The sequence below is a fragment of the Theropithecus gelada genome, chromosome 9 (genome assembly GCF_003255815.1).
Source record: "Theropithecus gelada isolate Dixy chromosome 9, Tgel_1.0, whole genome shotgun sequence".
Classification (NCBI taxonomy): domain Eukaryota; kingdom Metazoa; phylum Chordata; class Mammalia; order Primates; family Cercopithecidae; genus Theropithecus; species Theropithecus gelada.
This window is the reverse complement of record NC_037677.1, coordinates 43,814,814-43,831,838: the sequence shown is the minus strand read 5'-3', so window position 1 is coordinate 43,831,838 and position 17,025 is coordinate 43,814,814. Positions and strand designations below refer to the sequence as shown.

Sequence of the window (17,025 nt, the reverse complement as noted above, 5' to 3'; positions counted from 1 at the left end):
GCAGAGCCTCTGGCCTTTAATTCCCCTCGGGCTGCATGTGGTCTTGGGGGCACTTTCTTCAGGCTGTCTTGTTCTAAACTGCTTTGACCTCAAGCAAACACAGAGGAATGTGGGGGACACATCACAGAAGATACTTCCTGATGAAGAGGAAGGAGGGATAAACAGGAACACTGTAAAGAAAAGAAGGGATCTAATTCCAGCTTGAAGACACACATTTTTTTCATCATTCACCAGACAGCAGGACACGGGCAGCAGAATGCAGACATCAGAAACAGTAAGAGTGGCAGTGGTCCCCCAAGTAAGGGATGCACAATGACCTATTATAGAGCTTAGGAAAAATAGAACTTTTATTCATATTTATTTTGTTTTGTTTTGTTTGGGTTTGGGTTTTTTTGTTGGTTGCTTGTGTTTTGAGACGGAGTCTCACTCTGTCACCCAGGCTGGCGTGCACTGATGTGATCTTGGCTCACTGCAACCGCCGCCTCCCAAGTTCAAGTGATTCTCCCGCCTCAGCCTTCCGAGTAGCTGGGACTACAGGTGCCTGCCAGCATGCCCGGCTAATTTTGTATTTTTAGTGGAGATGGGGTTTCACTATGTTGGCCAGGCTGGTCTTGATCTCCTGACCTCAAATGATCCATCTGCCTCGGCCTCCCAAAGTGCTGGGATTATACGCATGAGCCACTGTGCCTGGCCATTCATGTGTATTTTTGTCTCTCTTTTAAAATGTTTTATATTCTTTATAATGTGTATTAAATCAATGCATAGACAAGTTATAAATTAAAAGTACACACATATTCAAGTGTTTGCTCAAAAATCTTTTTACTGATAGGCATGGCTACACAATCATAGACCAGAGGAGAATGACGCCTGGCCTGGGAGCCCTGTGCCTACTAGAAGCACATTAGAGTATCCATTGATCGATAGGACAGGTCTTTTTTGGGTTCTTCTTCTCCACCACAATATACTTGCAGTCCTCCTTCTTGAAGATTCTCTGGCAATTTTTTTTGTCATAACCCACAGGTGTAGCAATACTGTCATTGAGACAAAACAGGGGCCTGTTAGAAGAGGAAGGACCCCCAGCACCCTCTCCCCAGTGCCAGCTCTGTTCAGGAAGTCACCTATGCTCCAGCTTAAGGGCACCCTTTGGCTGGCAGCCCCAGAGTGTGGCCTCCAGGAACCTGGACCACTTTGTACCATAAAGTCACACAGCCCACCCCTACATTCCATCCTGCAGGCACAGAAGGTCAGCAGTAGGTGCTGACAGGCCCAGGGGCAAGTCTGGCTACTCTGGAAAGTGGCAGCTTGTTCCATGCTGGCTCCTCCCACCCTCCCTGTTCAGGAAGCGGCCAGCATATTGTTGCTAGAATGTGGAAAGGAAACAAATCCCAGCCCTGACTTGGAGGCCTGTTGGCAAAGGAGCTCTCTCAAGCAACCGGAGCCATGAGTCACTCCGGGCCAGTGTCATGGAGCCGAGGGAGAAGCTGATGAAAATCAGAGACCACCTCTAATTGAGCTGCAGTTCATAGAAATATTTTGAAGAGTTCTGATGAGATGAGATGAGATGAGATGATACTAATGCTGGAATATTTATTATTATTACTTTAATTTTTTGAGACGAATTTCACTCTGTCACCCAGGATGGAGTGCAGTGGCACAATCTCAGCTCATTTCAGCCTCCGTCTCCCAGGTTTAAGCAATTCTCCTGCCTCAGCCTCTTGAGTAGCTGGGATTACAGGAGCGCGTCACTACACCCAGCTAATTTTTATATTTTTAGTGGAGATGGGGGGGGGGTCTCACCATGTTGGCCAGGCTGGTCTCGAACTCCTGACCTCAAATGATCCACCCACCTTGGCCTCCCAAAGTGCTGGGATTAGAGGCGTGAGCCCATGCCCAGCCCAATGCTAGAATATTAAGTGGAAAAATCAGCCCACAAAATTGTAATATAAAATTCGATATCCACTATGTAAAAGAAAAAAATATAGAAAAGAGACATAAAGAAATGATGACAGGAGCCCAGGCATGGTGTCACATGCCTGTAATCCCAGCTACTCAGGGGGCTAAAGTGAGACGACAGCTTGATCCCAGGAGTTTGAGACCAGCCTGGGCAACATAGTGAGACCCTGTCTCAATTTTTTAATACAAATAAATAAATAATATAGAATATTAATAGTTATTATCTTTACGTAGTCAGGATTATGAGTACGTTTTTCTTCTTTTTTCTCCTATACTTCCCCATGGTTCTATAATTCATATGTTTTACTTAGAAAATTGGGGGAAATGTCATTTAAAACCTTTCATGTTTAAAGGTGATTGCTGGCTGGTAGGAATGTAAAATGGTGCAGCTGCTGTGGAAAACAGCTTGGCAGCTCCTCAATAAGTTAAACAAAAAATTACCATATGACCCAGAAAGCTACTCCTGGGCATATGTCCCAAAAGAATTGAAAGCAGGGACTCAAACATTATATGCCAATGTTTGTATATTGATAAACATTGTATGCTAATATTCAGAACAACATTTCTTACTTTAGCCAATAGGCAGAAGCAACTCAGGTGTTCAACAAATAAATGGATAGGCAAAATGTGGTATGGCCATGCCATGGAATATTATTCCGGCAGAAACAAGAATGAAGTACTGATACATGCTACAACATGAATGAACCTTGACAACATGCTGAGTGAAATAAGCCAGACACGGAAAGACAAACATCGTGTGAATTATATGAAATATCTAGAGTAGGCAAATTCATAGAGATAGAAAGTAGATTTGAGGTTACCATGGATTTTGGGGGATGGGGAATCTGAGTTATTTTTAATGGATATAGAGTTTCAGGTTGGAGTCATTAAAAAGATTTGGAAATTAAGTACATTCATAGTACTGTGAATGTACTTAATGCTGCTGAATTGTACGTTTTAAAATGGTTACACTGACACATTTTATGTAGTATACATTTTACCACAATAAAAAAAAAAGGTTAAAAATAAAGTCGTGCTTGTTGAAGAGATACAATTCTTTTAGTTGGTGGTAGGAAGTGAAATGGTGAATCTCTGCTGCCTGTGTGCAAGTACAAGTTGGTAAGGCAAAGGGCGTATTACTGGATGCTTATTTCAATGCAAACCAGACTTAGCTGTATAGATGAAACTGCAGAGAGAGAGAGGGAAGAGAAACTGTCAACATCGGATATTCAGCTATCCAGAATCAGTGGTTGGATGACCTTGGCCTTTTGTCTCCCACTGCCTTTTCCTCACCCAAGTCAAGGAGCTAGCCCTGGGTCCAGGCAGCGTGGAGCCCAGGACATTTCCCATGCCCTGCCCTGGAGCCTCTGCCTGGGCCCCCAGCCTCAGGCTCCACTGCCACTGAGCACCTTGAGATCTGGGCAGCGTTCCACAGAGGGTGCAGTGGGTCCAAAAACTTCTTCCAGAAAAAGCTTAATCAAAGTTTGTATTTTTCCATGGAGGAGAAAAAAGTTGATGAGAAAAACAAACTTGGTAGGAAGTGAGGCATTTCCAGGGAAGAAGGTGTTGATTCATTTCCCCTTTGTGGAGCAGTGTGCCAAATGGAATAGGCAACATGGCAGGAGAAAGGGAAAGGGCACTTTGAAAACTGACCAGGTGTCAGTTACTGTCCCAGGCTCACATGACACAGAATTGGCACAGAGAAGACCTTAAGTGTTTGTTGGGTTAAAGAATATATATACAGAATCTCATTTAATTCTCATAGCCACCTGATTATACCTGATTATACTGTGAGGAAACAGAGGCTCAGAGACATTCAGAAACTTACTCAGGGTCACACAACTAGTATACAAGGGAATGGAGATTCAGACTCAAGTTACCCTGACTCCAACAGTGAGGTTCTTCCCTCTTCACTGCAAGGAGCAGCCTGGCTCTTTTCCATACCAGGCCCACGAGAATCCCAGCCTACAGTGGAGAATCTTAGAAGAGGGCTGGGATGCCAAATCTGGGTGACATGGACACTTTAGCCGCCAGGGAGCTGCGCTCCTTTGTGAGGGAGGGATCAGTCACCAGTGATTCACCTGGCTGGGATACAATCACACTCTACCAGAGTGACATTAACACTTGATATAAAGACAATCACAAATCCCTGGAGCCACAAAATCAAGGCTCAGCTGTAATACCCAGTGATCTGGCCAATGCGATGCCCAGGAGCCTGCTCTGAGCAGCCAGCCATCTCCCAGTCCAATATTCCTCTGTTCCATTGGCACCTAGCATGGGGCCTGCTCAATAAATGTGGATGGAACTCTCCAGGCACTTCAGGTTCAGTAGGACTCAGGTGTTCTGATCTAAGTTAAGTGCTTGCTTCTCTACTCAGGGTGTCCTCATAAGATTCTCGAGGCACCTGTTAAAATTCAGATTCCTTGGCCCCTCCCCTACAGATTCTGATCAGTCGGTTCTGGGATGGAGCCCAGGAATCTGTATTTTGTCAAGCTTCCCAGGTGAGTCTGTGATTAGACAAGTTTGGGAAATGCCCCTTGACACCAATGCTTCTGCCATCAGATCCATTCCTGTTCCTGCAAAACACTACAAGCCAAGGCTACAGGAAGAAGTTAGATGGATTTGGGGGGTCGGGAGTTAGGTAGCTGGTATGGACATAGCTGCTGAGGAAACAGGTAAATGAGGACCGCACTGAGGGTACTCTGTGTTCTGTCTGCTCAAGATCTAGACTTCTGGTGTCCATAGCAACCCAGCAGAAAACATCTGCATAGCCTTTGGGTTGACGTGAGTTAAACTTGAGCAGTGAAGCAGCATAAGTTTTATGGTGCAAGGCACACTACAGATCCTCCCTTTACCCCTCACATCTAATCCCTCTGCCTATGCTCAGAGCCACTGCTGTTTTTGCACATCTACAAGGCCCAGACTAAAGTGATGACCGGGCCAATCTCTAGAATAGTGTCAGACCACTTAGATACTCTTTCCTGTCTTCAGGAGCCCGTCTGGAATAAAGCTACTTATCAAGTTTCAAAAACAACAGAAAATAAATCAGACTGAGGTGGAAAACAACCCAAGTGTCCATCAACAGATGAATAGAGATGCAAAATGTGGTCTCTCCATATTACAGAATATGATTCAGCCTTGAACAAGAAGGAAATGTTGACGCATGCTACAACATAGATGAACCACGAGGATATTATGCGAAGTGAAATGAGCCAGTCTCAAAAAAGCAATTACTGTATGATTCCACTTATATGAGGGACCTAGAGTAGTCAAAATCATAGAGACAGAAAGTAAAATGGTGGTTGCCAGGGGCTGGGGAGCAGGGGATGGAGAGTGACTGCTTAATGGGTACAGAGCTTCAGTTTTGGAAGATGCACAAGTTCTGGAAGTGGATGGCAGTGATGCCATAACAGTGTGAATGTACTTACTGCTGCTCAAGTATACATTTAAAATTGTTAACATGGTACATTTTATGTTGTGTATATTTTACCACAATTTTTTGTTTTGTTTTGTTTTTTTGATACGGAGTCTCACTCTGTTGCCCAGGTTGGAGTGCAGTGGCGCAATCTCTGCTCACCGCAAGCTCTGCCTCCCGGGTTCACGCCATTCTCCTGCCTCAGCCTCCCGAGTAGCTGGGACTACAGGCACCTGCCACCACGGCTGGCTAATTTTTTTTTTTTTTTTGTATTTTTAGTAGAGACGGGGTTTCACGTGTTAGCCAGGATGGTCTTGATCTGCTGAACTCGTGATCCACCTGCCTCGGTCTCCCAAAGTGTTGGGATTACAGGCGTGAGCCACTGTGCCTGGCCCACAATTTTTTAAAAAGAAACAGGACTGAAAGCTAACCCCCCAATACCACAACACCAAGAGTAAGCCCTAACATAAATTATGGACTCAGGTGATAATGATGTGTAATGTAGGTTCATCAGTCATAACAAATATACCACTGCAGTGGACGATGTTGATAACGGGGAGGTCGTGCATGTGTGAGGGTGGGAGGCATATGGGAAATTTCTATACCTCTGCTTAGTTTTGCTGTGAATCTAAAACTACTCTATAAAAAGTCTATAAAAAACTAAAACAAAAACTAAACCCCTGAAGGTTGGAATTTTGCAAGAGGGAGTAGCTGTTCCTCAGAGAACAGCTATATCCCCCTCTTGGCCAGCACTGGCTTGAGACTTACAGGGTGCAACAGATAATTTCTGTTTCGTAGCAAGTGCATCTCTCACAGTTGTCAGTCTGCCACTTCGAGTTTATCGGGTGTTTGTTTCCTTTGAGATCCGTGCATTCTAAAACAATACACACAACAACATCAGTGCGAGTCATGCAATGAGAACAAGGCTTATCAGGACATTGAGTCCTGCCCCTACTATCTACACCCCTCCCAGAGAGAGAGGAGCACAATGATTTTAAAGGTATCTAAGAATGGTGCTCCTGTATTCACCCATAGCTAATTCCAGTACTGTTCAGTTCATGCTGCTGATGTTTTCTTACAGAAAGCTTACATCCTTCTAAGTTTTATTTCAGAACAGATATTTCAAGAAAAAAATAAGGCCCTTTTTTTGAATCAGGTAACCATGTGAGCCTACGGGTACTTGGGACTATGTTTTTTCCTGCTGGATTATCTCTGGATAAGTATCTTACTTCTACACTTCCCTTTGCTTTGCATCGGTGGTTTTCAACCCTGGGATGTTTCAACCCACATGTGAAACATCTTGGGTACTTGAAAACCACCCATGTCTCAACTTTACCCTAGAAGAATGAAATCAGTATTTCTGGGTGCAGGACCCAGGCTACTGTGTTCTTAGAAGGTTCCCCAAGTGAGGCCAGGCACAGTGGCTCACGCCTGTAATCCCAACACTTTGGGAGGCCGAGGCAGGCGGATGACCTGGGGTCAGGAGTTCAAGACCAGCCTGGCCAGTGTGGCAAAGCCCTGTCTTTACCAAAAATACAAAAATTAGCCAGGCATGGTGGCACACACCTGTAGTCCCAGCTGCTTGGGAGGCTGAGGAGGTAGAATCACTGGAACCCAGGAGGAGGAGGTTGCAGTGAGCCGAAATGGTGCCACTGCACTCCAGCCTGGGAGACAGAGCATGACTATCTCAAAAAACAAACAAACGGAAACACAAAGGCTTTCATCTGCAGACAGGTCCATCTGCCAGGCTGCAATAACATAATAAACATTGAAAAGCCAAGATTTACCCCTGGTAGAATCTCCTGGAAATCTCTCATTAGGTATGAAAGAGCACGATGCATTGCATAAAGTCACGAAGGTGGCAAAGATCACGAAGCCGCCCAGGAGAACATTCTGTAATGTGAAGAAAGGTCAGGGTGGAGAATGAATTAATTCAGAGGATAATCCTTGACTAAGTGCTGTGTACCAGGACCTCGGCTGGGTTCTGGTGAGAGGTTATGAGGTGGAGTTCCTAACCTCGGATGACCTAGCGAGGGAACAAGACCTGCACAAGTCACTAGCATGAACTACAGAAAGAGGCAAACAGGAGTCAACAGGCATGGGGCAACAACGATAAGTGTGCTGTTTCATTGCAGAGGAAGTTCAGGAAACCCTTACAAATAAGGCAATTTTTAGCTGCTTTGCAGCATATGTAAGACTTCAAGGACAGAATGAGGAGTTTCATGAGAAGAATGAAATATTAACAAAGATATAGAAGAGAAGCAACACAAATATATAGTTGAAGGCTTATTGTAGTTAACTGGATTAGTTGGAGATATGACTGGAAAAAATTGGGGCCAGGCTATAAACACAGACTGTGAGGCTAAGAACTTCATTTCCCAGGTCATAATGGCATCTTTTATGACTCCATGAACAAACCAGTTAATCTCTACTGAAATTTAGAACAAGGAAAAGTATCTAGTTGACTTTGCCATCTTTTTGAGATGAGCTAAATAAACAAACAAACAAACCTTAACATGGTAATTTCTGGGAACTTTTGAAAGGGAAGATGGTGTTAAATAAAATGTATAGGAGGCCATTGGTGTTTGGACTGAGCTCCTGCACTAGGCCCAACAGACCAAACCAAAATGCAGTCGCCCTTGCTGAAGTTCTCTGCCACTAAGCCAAAACTAAGTTGCTTATCCAACCTTCTAAGAAATTAGGAGAGAGTGAGAGGTAATAGCCAAATGCCCAACAGGCCAGTTTTAGCTGACATGATGAGAAAGTCCCCTCTGCTTTAACTTATAAGCAAAGTCACTTTGAAAAGACCAATTTACTTTTTGTTCTCTGTTTCTGCTTTTTCTGGCTCTTTTCTGTCTATAAAGCCAAACTTCTCTGGTCAACTCTGTGGAACACTCAATCTATTTTATGGAATGAGGTATTGCTGATTATAGACTTACAAGTAAAAGTTAATTAAGGGCCAGGCATGGTGGCTCATGCCTGTAATCCTAGCACTTTGGGAGGCTGAGGCGGGTGGACTGCCTGAGCTCAGGAGTTCAAAACCACCCTGGGCAACATGATGAAACCCATTCTCTACTAAAATACTGAAAAATTAGCTGGGCATGGTGGCACGCGACTGTAATCCCAGGTACTCTGAAGGCTGAGGCGGAAGAATCGCTTAAGCCTGGGAGGGGGAGGTTGCAGTGAGCCAAGATTGTGCCATTGCACTCCAGCTTGGGAGAGACAGTGAAACTCCTTCTAAAAAAAAAAAAAAAAAAAAAAAAAAGTCAATTAAGATCTTTAAACTAAATGTGTTGTAATTTTGTCTTTTGACAATGGGAATGAAGGCATTTATTCTGCAAGATTCCTGAAATTTATTATGAAGTGATGTTACTTGAAGTAGTATGTTACTCATATAAGAATAGAAAGATAGGCAGGGCACAGTGGCTCACTCCTGTAATCTCAGCAATTTGGGAAGCTGAGGCAAGCAGATTGCCTGAGCTCAGGAGTTCAAGACCAGCTTGGGCAATATGGTGAAACCCCATCTCTACAAAAAATACAAAAATTAGGTGGGCGCAGTGGTGTGCCCCTATAGTCTCTGCTACTTGGGAGGCTGAGGTGGAGAATCGCTTGAACTCAGGAAGGTTGAGGCTGCAGTGAGCCATGATAGCACTACTGCACTCCAGCCTGGGCAACAGAGCGAAACCCTGTCTTAAAAAAAAAAAAGGGGGGGGCAAACACAGGGATAAAAATAGAAAACCCAGAAAGTTCCAAAGGTAGTTGGATAAGATAAAAAAGAAAAAAGAAAACCTAGAACGTATAAATGTACGTAGAAGTTTATTATAAAATAAACATGTTATTTGAGTTCTGTGGAGAGCGATTATTCAATAAATGGTATTAGAACAAGTGGCGAACTATTTGGGGAAGAAACAAAGTTAATTTCCTACTTGAGTCCCCATTAGTGAAATGAATTCTAAAAGGATTCAAGGCTTAAGTTTTTACAATAAGATCATAAAATAATCACAGCATATATACATAAATACTTATTCTAAGCATAAAAGAAAAATAGATTTGAGAATATAAACGTCATAAGAACATAACTGAAATTAGAAAGATATCAAATTTTCAGAACAATATCATTACATACCAATGGGGGAAGAAAAACATCTTAAACAGAAAAATGGCAAGAGAAATAAAGTGGCATTTCACACACACACACACACACACACACACAGAAATGACGAATAAACACATGAAACAGTTCAACTTACTGATAACAAAATAAATGTAAATATGTAGATGAAATATAAACATAATGGGATGGTGAGAATAATCTTTTAATTTATAATACCCAGAGGGAAATAGAGACATCTATGGGAGGTGATATGCACAAGAATGACTTTCTTTGAACAATTGTTATGGAGAACAATTTGCTATGATATATCCACATTCTTAAAACCATTTACGACATTTGATTTCACCTTTTCGTCTCCAAGATGTGATCCTAAAAATGGCACAGACACAGAGACAGACTCCTCCACAAGGATGCTCACTGCAGTGGAAAAATGGAAAGAAACAAAATGCCCAAGAACAGAGCTGGTGGAGAACAGTGACTCAGAAAAACACCTGGTGAGCCAGCAGGGTAGAAGGTGAAGTCACATGAGCAAATGATGACCACATGTCATGACATGAAATGAAGCAGGCTATGAAATACGTGATTCCCGTGATGCGGAGAGAGATGCTCAGAACACACTGAGGGTTTTGTACCAAATAACAAGTCATTTTTGGATGGGAGGATTAAGACAATTTTCTTCTTTGGACTTTTCCTCTTATTTTCTAAATTTTCTACAATAAAATGTATGAGTTTTATAGCCAGAAAGAAAGAAAGAAATTCTTTAAAAACAACACAACGCTTGATACATTCAGCTCAAGCCAGGACTTGGAGTGGTACTTGTTCTGTTTCATTCTTCTTTTGAGTAACCTTCAGCTCGAAATCAGGGTGGAAACCTAAACGTTTTTTCCCCCAAAAAGCCAGCCTTGTTGACAGCATTTTTACTCCCTTCATGCAGAAAGAGGGCTCCTGGGGGACTGGGGATCACTGGAATCTTGTGGATCTTGTTTCACTGAGTCACAAAGCAGGAGAGTCAACAGGGACAAGCAGGACTGCATCCCAGGACAAGTGACACGTGCAAAATCCCCAAGTCTCCTGCAGCTCTAGAGCAGAGGCATGAGATTGAACCACCAGGGGAGAGTCCAAACATGGTGACAGCAGAGAGCAAATTATTTAATTTTGAGATTACCCACTTGACAGAAATAGCCTAACACTGACTCTCTCTTTCTCTCTCTCTGAAATTTGGTTTTCCTCCCCTGTAAAAAGAGGGGTTCTCCCACTTGGGTAAGCATTAGAGTTACCCAGGGAGCTCATAGGAAACACACAATCTCAGGGTCAGTGCCTCAGTATCTTTACCTAGTCTCCCAGGTGAGAACCCAGGTACAATGACCAACCCAATGCTGCTTTAATGTGCATATAAATTTCTGGGAGTTTATTTTGTTTTGTTTTGTTTTGTTTGTTTTTGAGACAGAATCTCGTTCTGTCACCCAGAGTAGAGTGCAGTGGCGCAATCTTGGCTCACTGCAACCTCCACCTTCTGGGTTCAAGTGATTCTCCTGCCTTAGCCTCCTGAGTAGCTGAGATTACAGGAGTGCACCACCACACCCGGCTATTTTCTGTATTTGTGGTAGAGACAGAGTTTCATCATGTTGGCCAGGCTGGTCTCAAATTCCTGACCTCAAATGATCCGCCCACTTCAGCCTCCCAAAGTACTGGGATTATGGGCATGAGCCACTGTGCCTGACCAGAGAGCTTGTTAAATAACCTGCAGATTCTGCTTCAGTAGGTCTTCAGACCTACATGGAAACTCCCAGGTGATGCCCACGCTGCTGGTGTGAGGCCCACCCCTGAGTAGAGAGGCTCTAAAGCTTCTTTTCATTCCTGTCTTCTATTCTGCCACCAGCCTTCCCTCCCTTCATGTCTTCCATTCCTGCATTTAGTAATCCTGAGCTCCTGATGTGTGCAGGCACAGGAGATTACACCACGATGCCAGAATGGGCTTGTGTTTTCTAGATGGTGCTGCTAGCCTTGAGGTGAAGCAGACTGGCAGTGCTCTTAGAAGTTGTGTCTCTTTAGGTAAATTACTGCTCCTGGAAGGGTCTTATCCCACGATCAAGAGTTGCGGGTCTGGCCAGGCATAATGTCTCACACCCGCAATCCCAGCACTTTGGGAGGCCAAGGTGGGAGGATCACTTGGGCCCAGGAGTTAGAGACTAGCCTGGGCAACATAGCAAAAACTCATCTTTACTAAAAATAATAAATAAATAAATAAATAAATAAATAAATAAATAAATAAATTTAAGTTAATAAAGAGTTGGGGGTCCTCAGGATCTTAGGCAGGCAGCGGTATTGCCAGCTCCGCAGCTTACTAAATTCACTGTGAGGCTGCATGGAGGATGGGCTGGAGGAGCCAGGCGAGTGGAGATGGGGAGGACCTCCCACCCCACTGTTGTTTTACCATCCCCAGTTCTGCCTCAGGACAGTTTCTGAGAGTTCGTTTGTCTTGCGGAGTGGCCCAGAGGAGGCCCAGGGTCTCCTCCTGAGGACCCTCTCCGGCCTCCCTTGGCTCCTCCCACTTGGCTGGCTGCTGCTTGCCTCATCTCCCTTGCAGCCCCAAGAGCAGCCCAGTTCATTCCCTGGAGTTAACAAAGAATGTTTTAAGAAAGATCAAGTTTAAGACACAAGAAAAGCCTGCAAGGGTTTTTATAAATTTTGAAGCAAAATTCTTTCTTGGCCAGGCACAGTGGTTCACACCTGTAATCCCACCACTTTGGGAGGCTGAGGTGGGCAGATTGCATGAGTCCAGGACTTCAAGACCAGCCTGGGCAGCATAGCAAAATCTTGTCTCTAAAAAATACAAAAATTAGTTGGGCATGGTGGCGCTCTCCTGTGGTCCCAGCTACTTGGGAAGCTGAGATGGGAGGATCAGCTGAGCCCAGGAAGGTCTGATCAGTGAAGCGTGACCACACCACTGCGCTCCAGCCTGGATGACAGAGTGAGATCCTGTCTCAAAAACAAACAAATAAACAAACTCCCAAAACCCAAGATTCTTCCTTAACACATGATAGTGAAAAAGGCCTAGGGAAACAATTCCCGAACTTGAGTAAGCATTAAAATCACCCGGGCAGCTTTTAAAATTGATGCCCTGTTCTCACTGCAGCCCAATTAAATCAGAGTGTCAGAGTGGAAGATGGGTGTCAGTGTTCTTCAAAATTCCCCCAGGAGTTCCACTGCCCCGCCAAGTTTGGGAGCCCCCAGCAGGGAGAGAGGGATGCCTGGGTTCCTATCTCAGCTCATTCACAGGCTTGCGGTGAGACCCCAGTGGCAGCTCCTTCCCCTCCCCAGGTTCAGTTCCCTCATCTCAAAAACAATGCAGTCATGTAGCTCTGAAACTATTTTTAATTTCAAATTTCTCACATGGGACCCAAGAATCAGAGACACCTATGAAATCTAATTGATCCCCAGAATACTGGAAGGAGAAACAACTTACGTCTTAGATAATAGAACTGGTGCTAAACTCATTACAATTTTCGCAAGCTCCCAGACACTCGTACTCTGCACATTGAATTGCAGGTAATAACAGAAGATTCCTAACTAGGTCACATTTACCATTCAATGCTATGTGGTAGAAGCACACATCACAGCATATTAAAATAAGGAATACATATTCTCTTTTGCTTTTCTAACCTTTATATATAAAACCAGTTACCTACCATTGTGACAAGCAGGACTCCTTATAGACAGGTACATCCAGGAAAAGCTGCATCAAACTTTTATACTGGAGAGGGCAACCACGCATTCGACATCATTGGGAATAACAAGGTGAGAACACATTGAGTGTTTACAGAGGGTTGACTAGTAAAAGGAAAGTATGGTTTCAGATGATTTATGAGTTATTAATCAATCAGATCTCCACCCAAGTTATGTGTTTACCTTGTCCCCACCCCGATCTGCATTTGCTCCTGACCTAAACGAGCAGAGGAGGAGAGAACTCCTCTTTGCTGAGCCTTCACCCTATACTGGTGGATTGCTAGCACATGACGTGTCCTTATTTGATTTTACACACAAAGAAACAGAGCCTCAGGGATGCCAGTCACAACAGCCAGGTGGTGAAGGTGGGTTTTGTGAAGGCATAAGAATAGCCCACAGGTCACTCCATCAGGCCCATTAGGCCTGGATCTGTGGCCCAGATGACACTGCCCTTAGGGTATGGCATGAGAACAGAAATGGGTCAAGCCATCCTGCAGGGCACAGGAGAGCAAGAACTACATACAGAGTTTCCCTGACAAGCTCAATCGCTGGACCTTTCCAGAGCCCTTCTTGAATCTGTAGTCTACTCCCTGCTGCATCAAGCAAGCCTTCCTTCTCTTTGTTCCACAGTGGTCTCCTCCCAAACAACCACGTCTGCCCTCGTCATAGCCAGGATGGTCTTTGGAGAATGGCAACAAGCAGAACCTCCTAGGGTGCTGGAGGGACTTACTACTTTATCTCTTTGCTCTGGCCACCACAACAAAACACTGCAACTGGGTGGCTTTGACGAAAGGAATTTATTTGCTCACAGCTCTGGAAACTAGAAATGTGAGGTCAAGCCACTGGGGAAAGCTTGTTTTCCTCTGAGCCCTCTCTCCTTGATTTGCAGATGGCCACGCTCTTGCTGCCTCTTACATGGCATGCATCCCTGGTGTCTCTCTCCGTGCCCAAATTTCCTCTCCTTATAAGGACACTAGCCATATTGGATTAGGGGCCACTATAACTATTACATTTTACTTAAGCCACCTCTTTAAAGGCCGTGTCTCCATTGCAGCCACATTCTGGGATATTGGGGGTTAGGGCTTAAACCAATGAATTTTGGAGGGATGCAATTGATTTCATAAGACAATTTTATCCCAAGAAGTCCCCTCACACCCTGCCACAGCTTGCTACAGTTCCTAAAATTTAACCCCGAGATCCCTCTGCCCACAGATGAGAGTTCACGCTCCTAACCAGAGGGTCCTTGAGGCTCTTCTGAGCTGGCCACAGTGGCCCTTTCCAGCACCATCCTCTACCCTCCCTAAAATCAGCCTCACCACCCCCAGCGCAGCTTGGGGTCACTCTCCTGCTCCCTAGAAGAGCTGTAGTGCTGTCTGGCTGCCTCCTCACTCACCAAGGGTGCCACACACTTCTGCCTTCACCTGCATAAGTTAAGTGTTCATTGATTAAATTCCAGGAAATTGGGGCACATTATGCACTGTAGCCCCTTGGTTTCTTTTAAAACTCCAAGTTTGAAGAACTTCCTATAGTGTGAAGTGGAAAGTTCTGCCTTACATTGAGAGCAACTAGGACTTGCTGCCCTCACCTCCTTGCCTCCAGGGCACAGGCACTAACCTTGGCTCCAAAACACTCTCATCTCAACAAGTCCTCTTCAGAGAGGGTTCAAGGACACTGGCATCACGCAGAATCTCCCTAGGAATGGTGGTGTGGAGGGTTCTGGCTCTTAGGGCAAGGGTTTCTGGAGTCCAGTGTGCAGTGTCAGTGCATGGGGGCCATGACTGTGACTGGTAGCAAGGTGGTCTTGCTGGAGCAGTGTGGTTTCAGTGCTCTACCTGACCTTATGCCAAGAAAGCCTGTGTCTCTGGCCTTTAGTAGAGGCTTGAATTATCTAATAAATCTCTTTCCACCTCAAATGACCTAGAGCAAGTTCTATTGTTTGCAATTAAGAACTTTGTGACCAAGACGGTGACTGTGACCTATTGCTGTCAGTGTCCCTTCCAGTGACCGGCAGGGTGCCTGGCACAGAGCAGCTGCCCAGAACAGGATTTCACCTGGGTTATCTCAGGTATTCCCTAGTAAAAAGTATCCTGGCAAGACCAGCCCACACCACTGCTGACATGAGCTTATCTACTCCAACCCTAGGGGTTGAGAAAGGGATGTTCAGAGCAGGTGTGGCCAGCTGCTGCCTACAGGGAAGAACGTAAGTGAAATGAGCAGCGCTCTCTGGGTGTGTGACAGCCAGTTCTGTCCAAACCTGCTTGATCAGTTTTCAGTGTTGATCTTGCCTCCACTGTCACCCTTATAGATGGAACCAGCTTATTTTTCTTTTAATTATTTATTTTTCTTTTTATTTATTTTAATTTTTTTAAAAGACATAGTCTTGCTCTGCTGCCCAGGCTGGAGTGCAGTGGCACCATGATAGCTCATTGTTACCTCCAATTCCTAGACTCAAGTGATCCTCCACCTAAGCCTCCCAAGTAGGTGGGACTATGGGTGTGTGCCACCACACCCAGCTAATTTTTAGATTTGTTTGTAGAGACAGGGTCTTGCTATGCTGCCCAGCCTGGTCTTGAACTCCTGGGCTCTAGTGATCCTCCTGCCCAAAGTGTTGGGATTACAGGCATAAACCACCATGCCCAGGCTGATTATTATTTTAATGGCCACATTTTATTCCATGGAATGATTTGGGCCATCATTTATTTGGTCAGGTTCCTCTTGTTGAACACTCAGGTTGTTTCTGACTTTATTTTCTATAATTAGAAATACTGTTGAAATCCAGGTCCTTCAGATAAAAATTTCTCACACTTACACTAATTTATTTAAGAGAAATTCATAGAGGCCAGGCAAGGTGGCTCATGCCTGTAATCCCAGCACTTTGAGAGGTCGAGGTGGGAGGATCACCTGAGGTCGCGAGTTCGAGACCAGCCTTGCCAACATGGAAAAACCCCGTCTCTAGTAAAAATACAAAATTAGCCAGGCATGGTGGCGCATGCCTGTAATCCCAGCTACTTGGGAGGCTGAGGCAGGAGAATCACTTGAACCTGGGAGACGAAGGTTGCTGTAGGCCGAGATCACGCCATTGCACTCCAGCCTGGGCAACAAGAGCGAAACTCCATCTCAAAAAAAAAAAAAGGATATTAATAGAGGTAGAATTTCTGGGTAAAAGAACATTATAATTCTCTTAGATTATCACCTATTACTCTGATAGGTTTGAAATATTTTGTCTTAAATTATTTTTCTTTGCTAATTGGCAAGATTATACTTTTTCTTTTTTTTCTTTTTTGAGACGGAGTCTCACTCTGTCCCCCAGGCTGGAGTGCAGTGGCTCAATTTTGGCTCAGTGCAAGCTCCGCCTCCCAGGTTCATGCCATTCTCCTGCCTCAGACTCCTGAGCAGCTGGGACTACAGGCGCCCACCACCACGCCCAGCTAATTTTTTGTATTTTTAGTAGAGATGAGGTTTCACCGTGTTAGCCAGGATGGTCTCGATCTCCTGACCTCGTGATCTGCCCGCCTCATCCTCCCAAAGTGCTGGGATTACAGGCGTGAGCCATCGCGCCCAGCCTAGACCTTTTTCTGTATATGTACTGACCAGTTGTTTTTCTTCTTTGGTGAATACCCTGTTCACTCATGTCCTTTAGCTATTTTTCTGTTTGGGGTATTTATATTTTTCTCCTGGATTAGTCAAGGCTCCTAATATCTTAAAGCTATTAATCTTCAAGTGTCACGTGTTAAAATATTTCCCTGATTTTTTTCATGGTCAGCACATCCATTCTGGAGTTAAAACTAAGGAATGAGAAATTTTCATTTACATTTTT

At 44.5% G+C, this 17,025-nt stretch overlaps 2 protein-coding genes across 4 annotated transcripts in view; one reads left to right on the top strand and one right to left on the bottom strand.

Moving 5' to 3' along the window:
* TIMM23B (translocase of inner mitochondrial membrane 23 homolog B) overlaps positions 1-17,025 on the top strand; it is a 258,583-nt gene that overhangs the window by 66,404 nt on the left and 175,154 nt on the right. The gene's annotated exons all lie outside the window — the stretch shown is intronic.
* Positions 795-13,220, bottom strand: MSMB (microseminoprotein beta). 2 transcript variants are annotated; one of them, XM_025397914.1, is made up of 4 exons: positions 13,172-13,220; positions 7,156-7,261; positions 6,137-6,242; positions 795-1,031 (listed from the first exon to the last, which is right to left on the bottom strand). In XM_025397914.1, the coding sequence occupies exons 1-4, from the start codon at positions 13,172-13,174 to the stop codon at positions 902-904; spliced, it is 345 nt and encodes a 114-aa protein (XP_025253699.1). In that variant the 5' UTR covers positions 13,175-13,220; the 3' UTR covers positions 795-901. The 2 variants fall into 2 exon arrangements, with proteins under 2 accessions (XP_025253699.1, XP_025253700.1); XM_025397915.1 differs by lacking the exon at positions 6,137-6,242 and having other exon boundaries at positions 799-1,031; positions 13,172-13,206.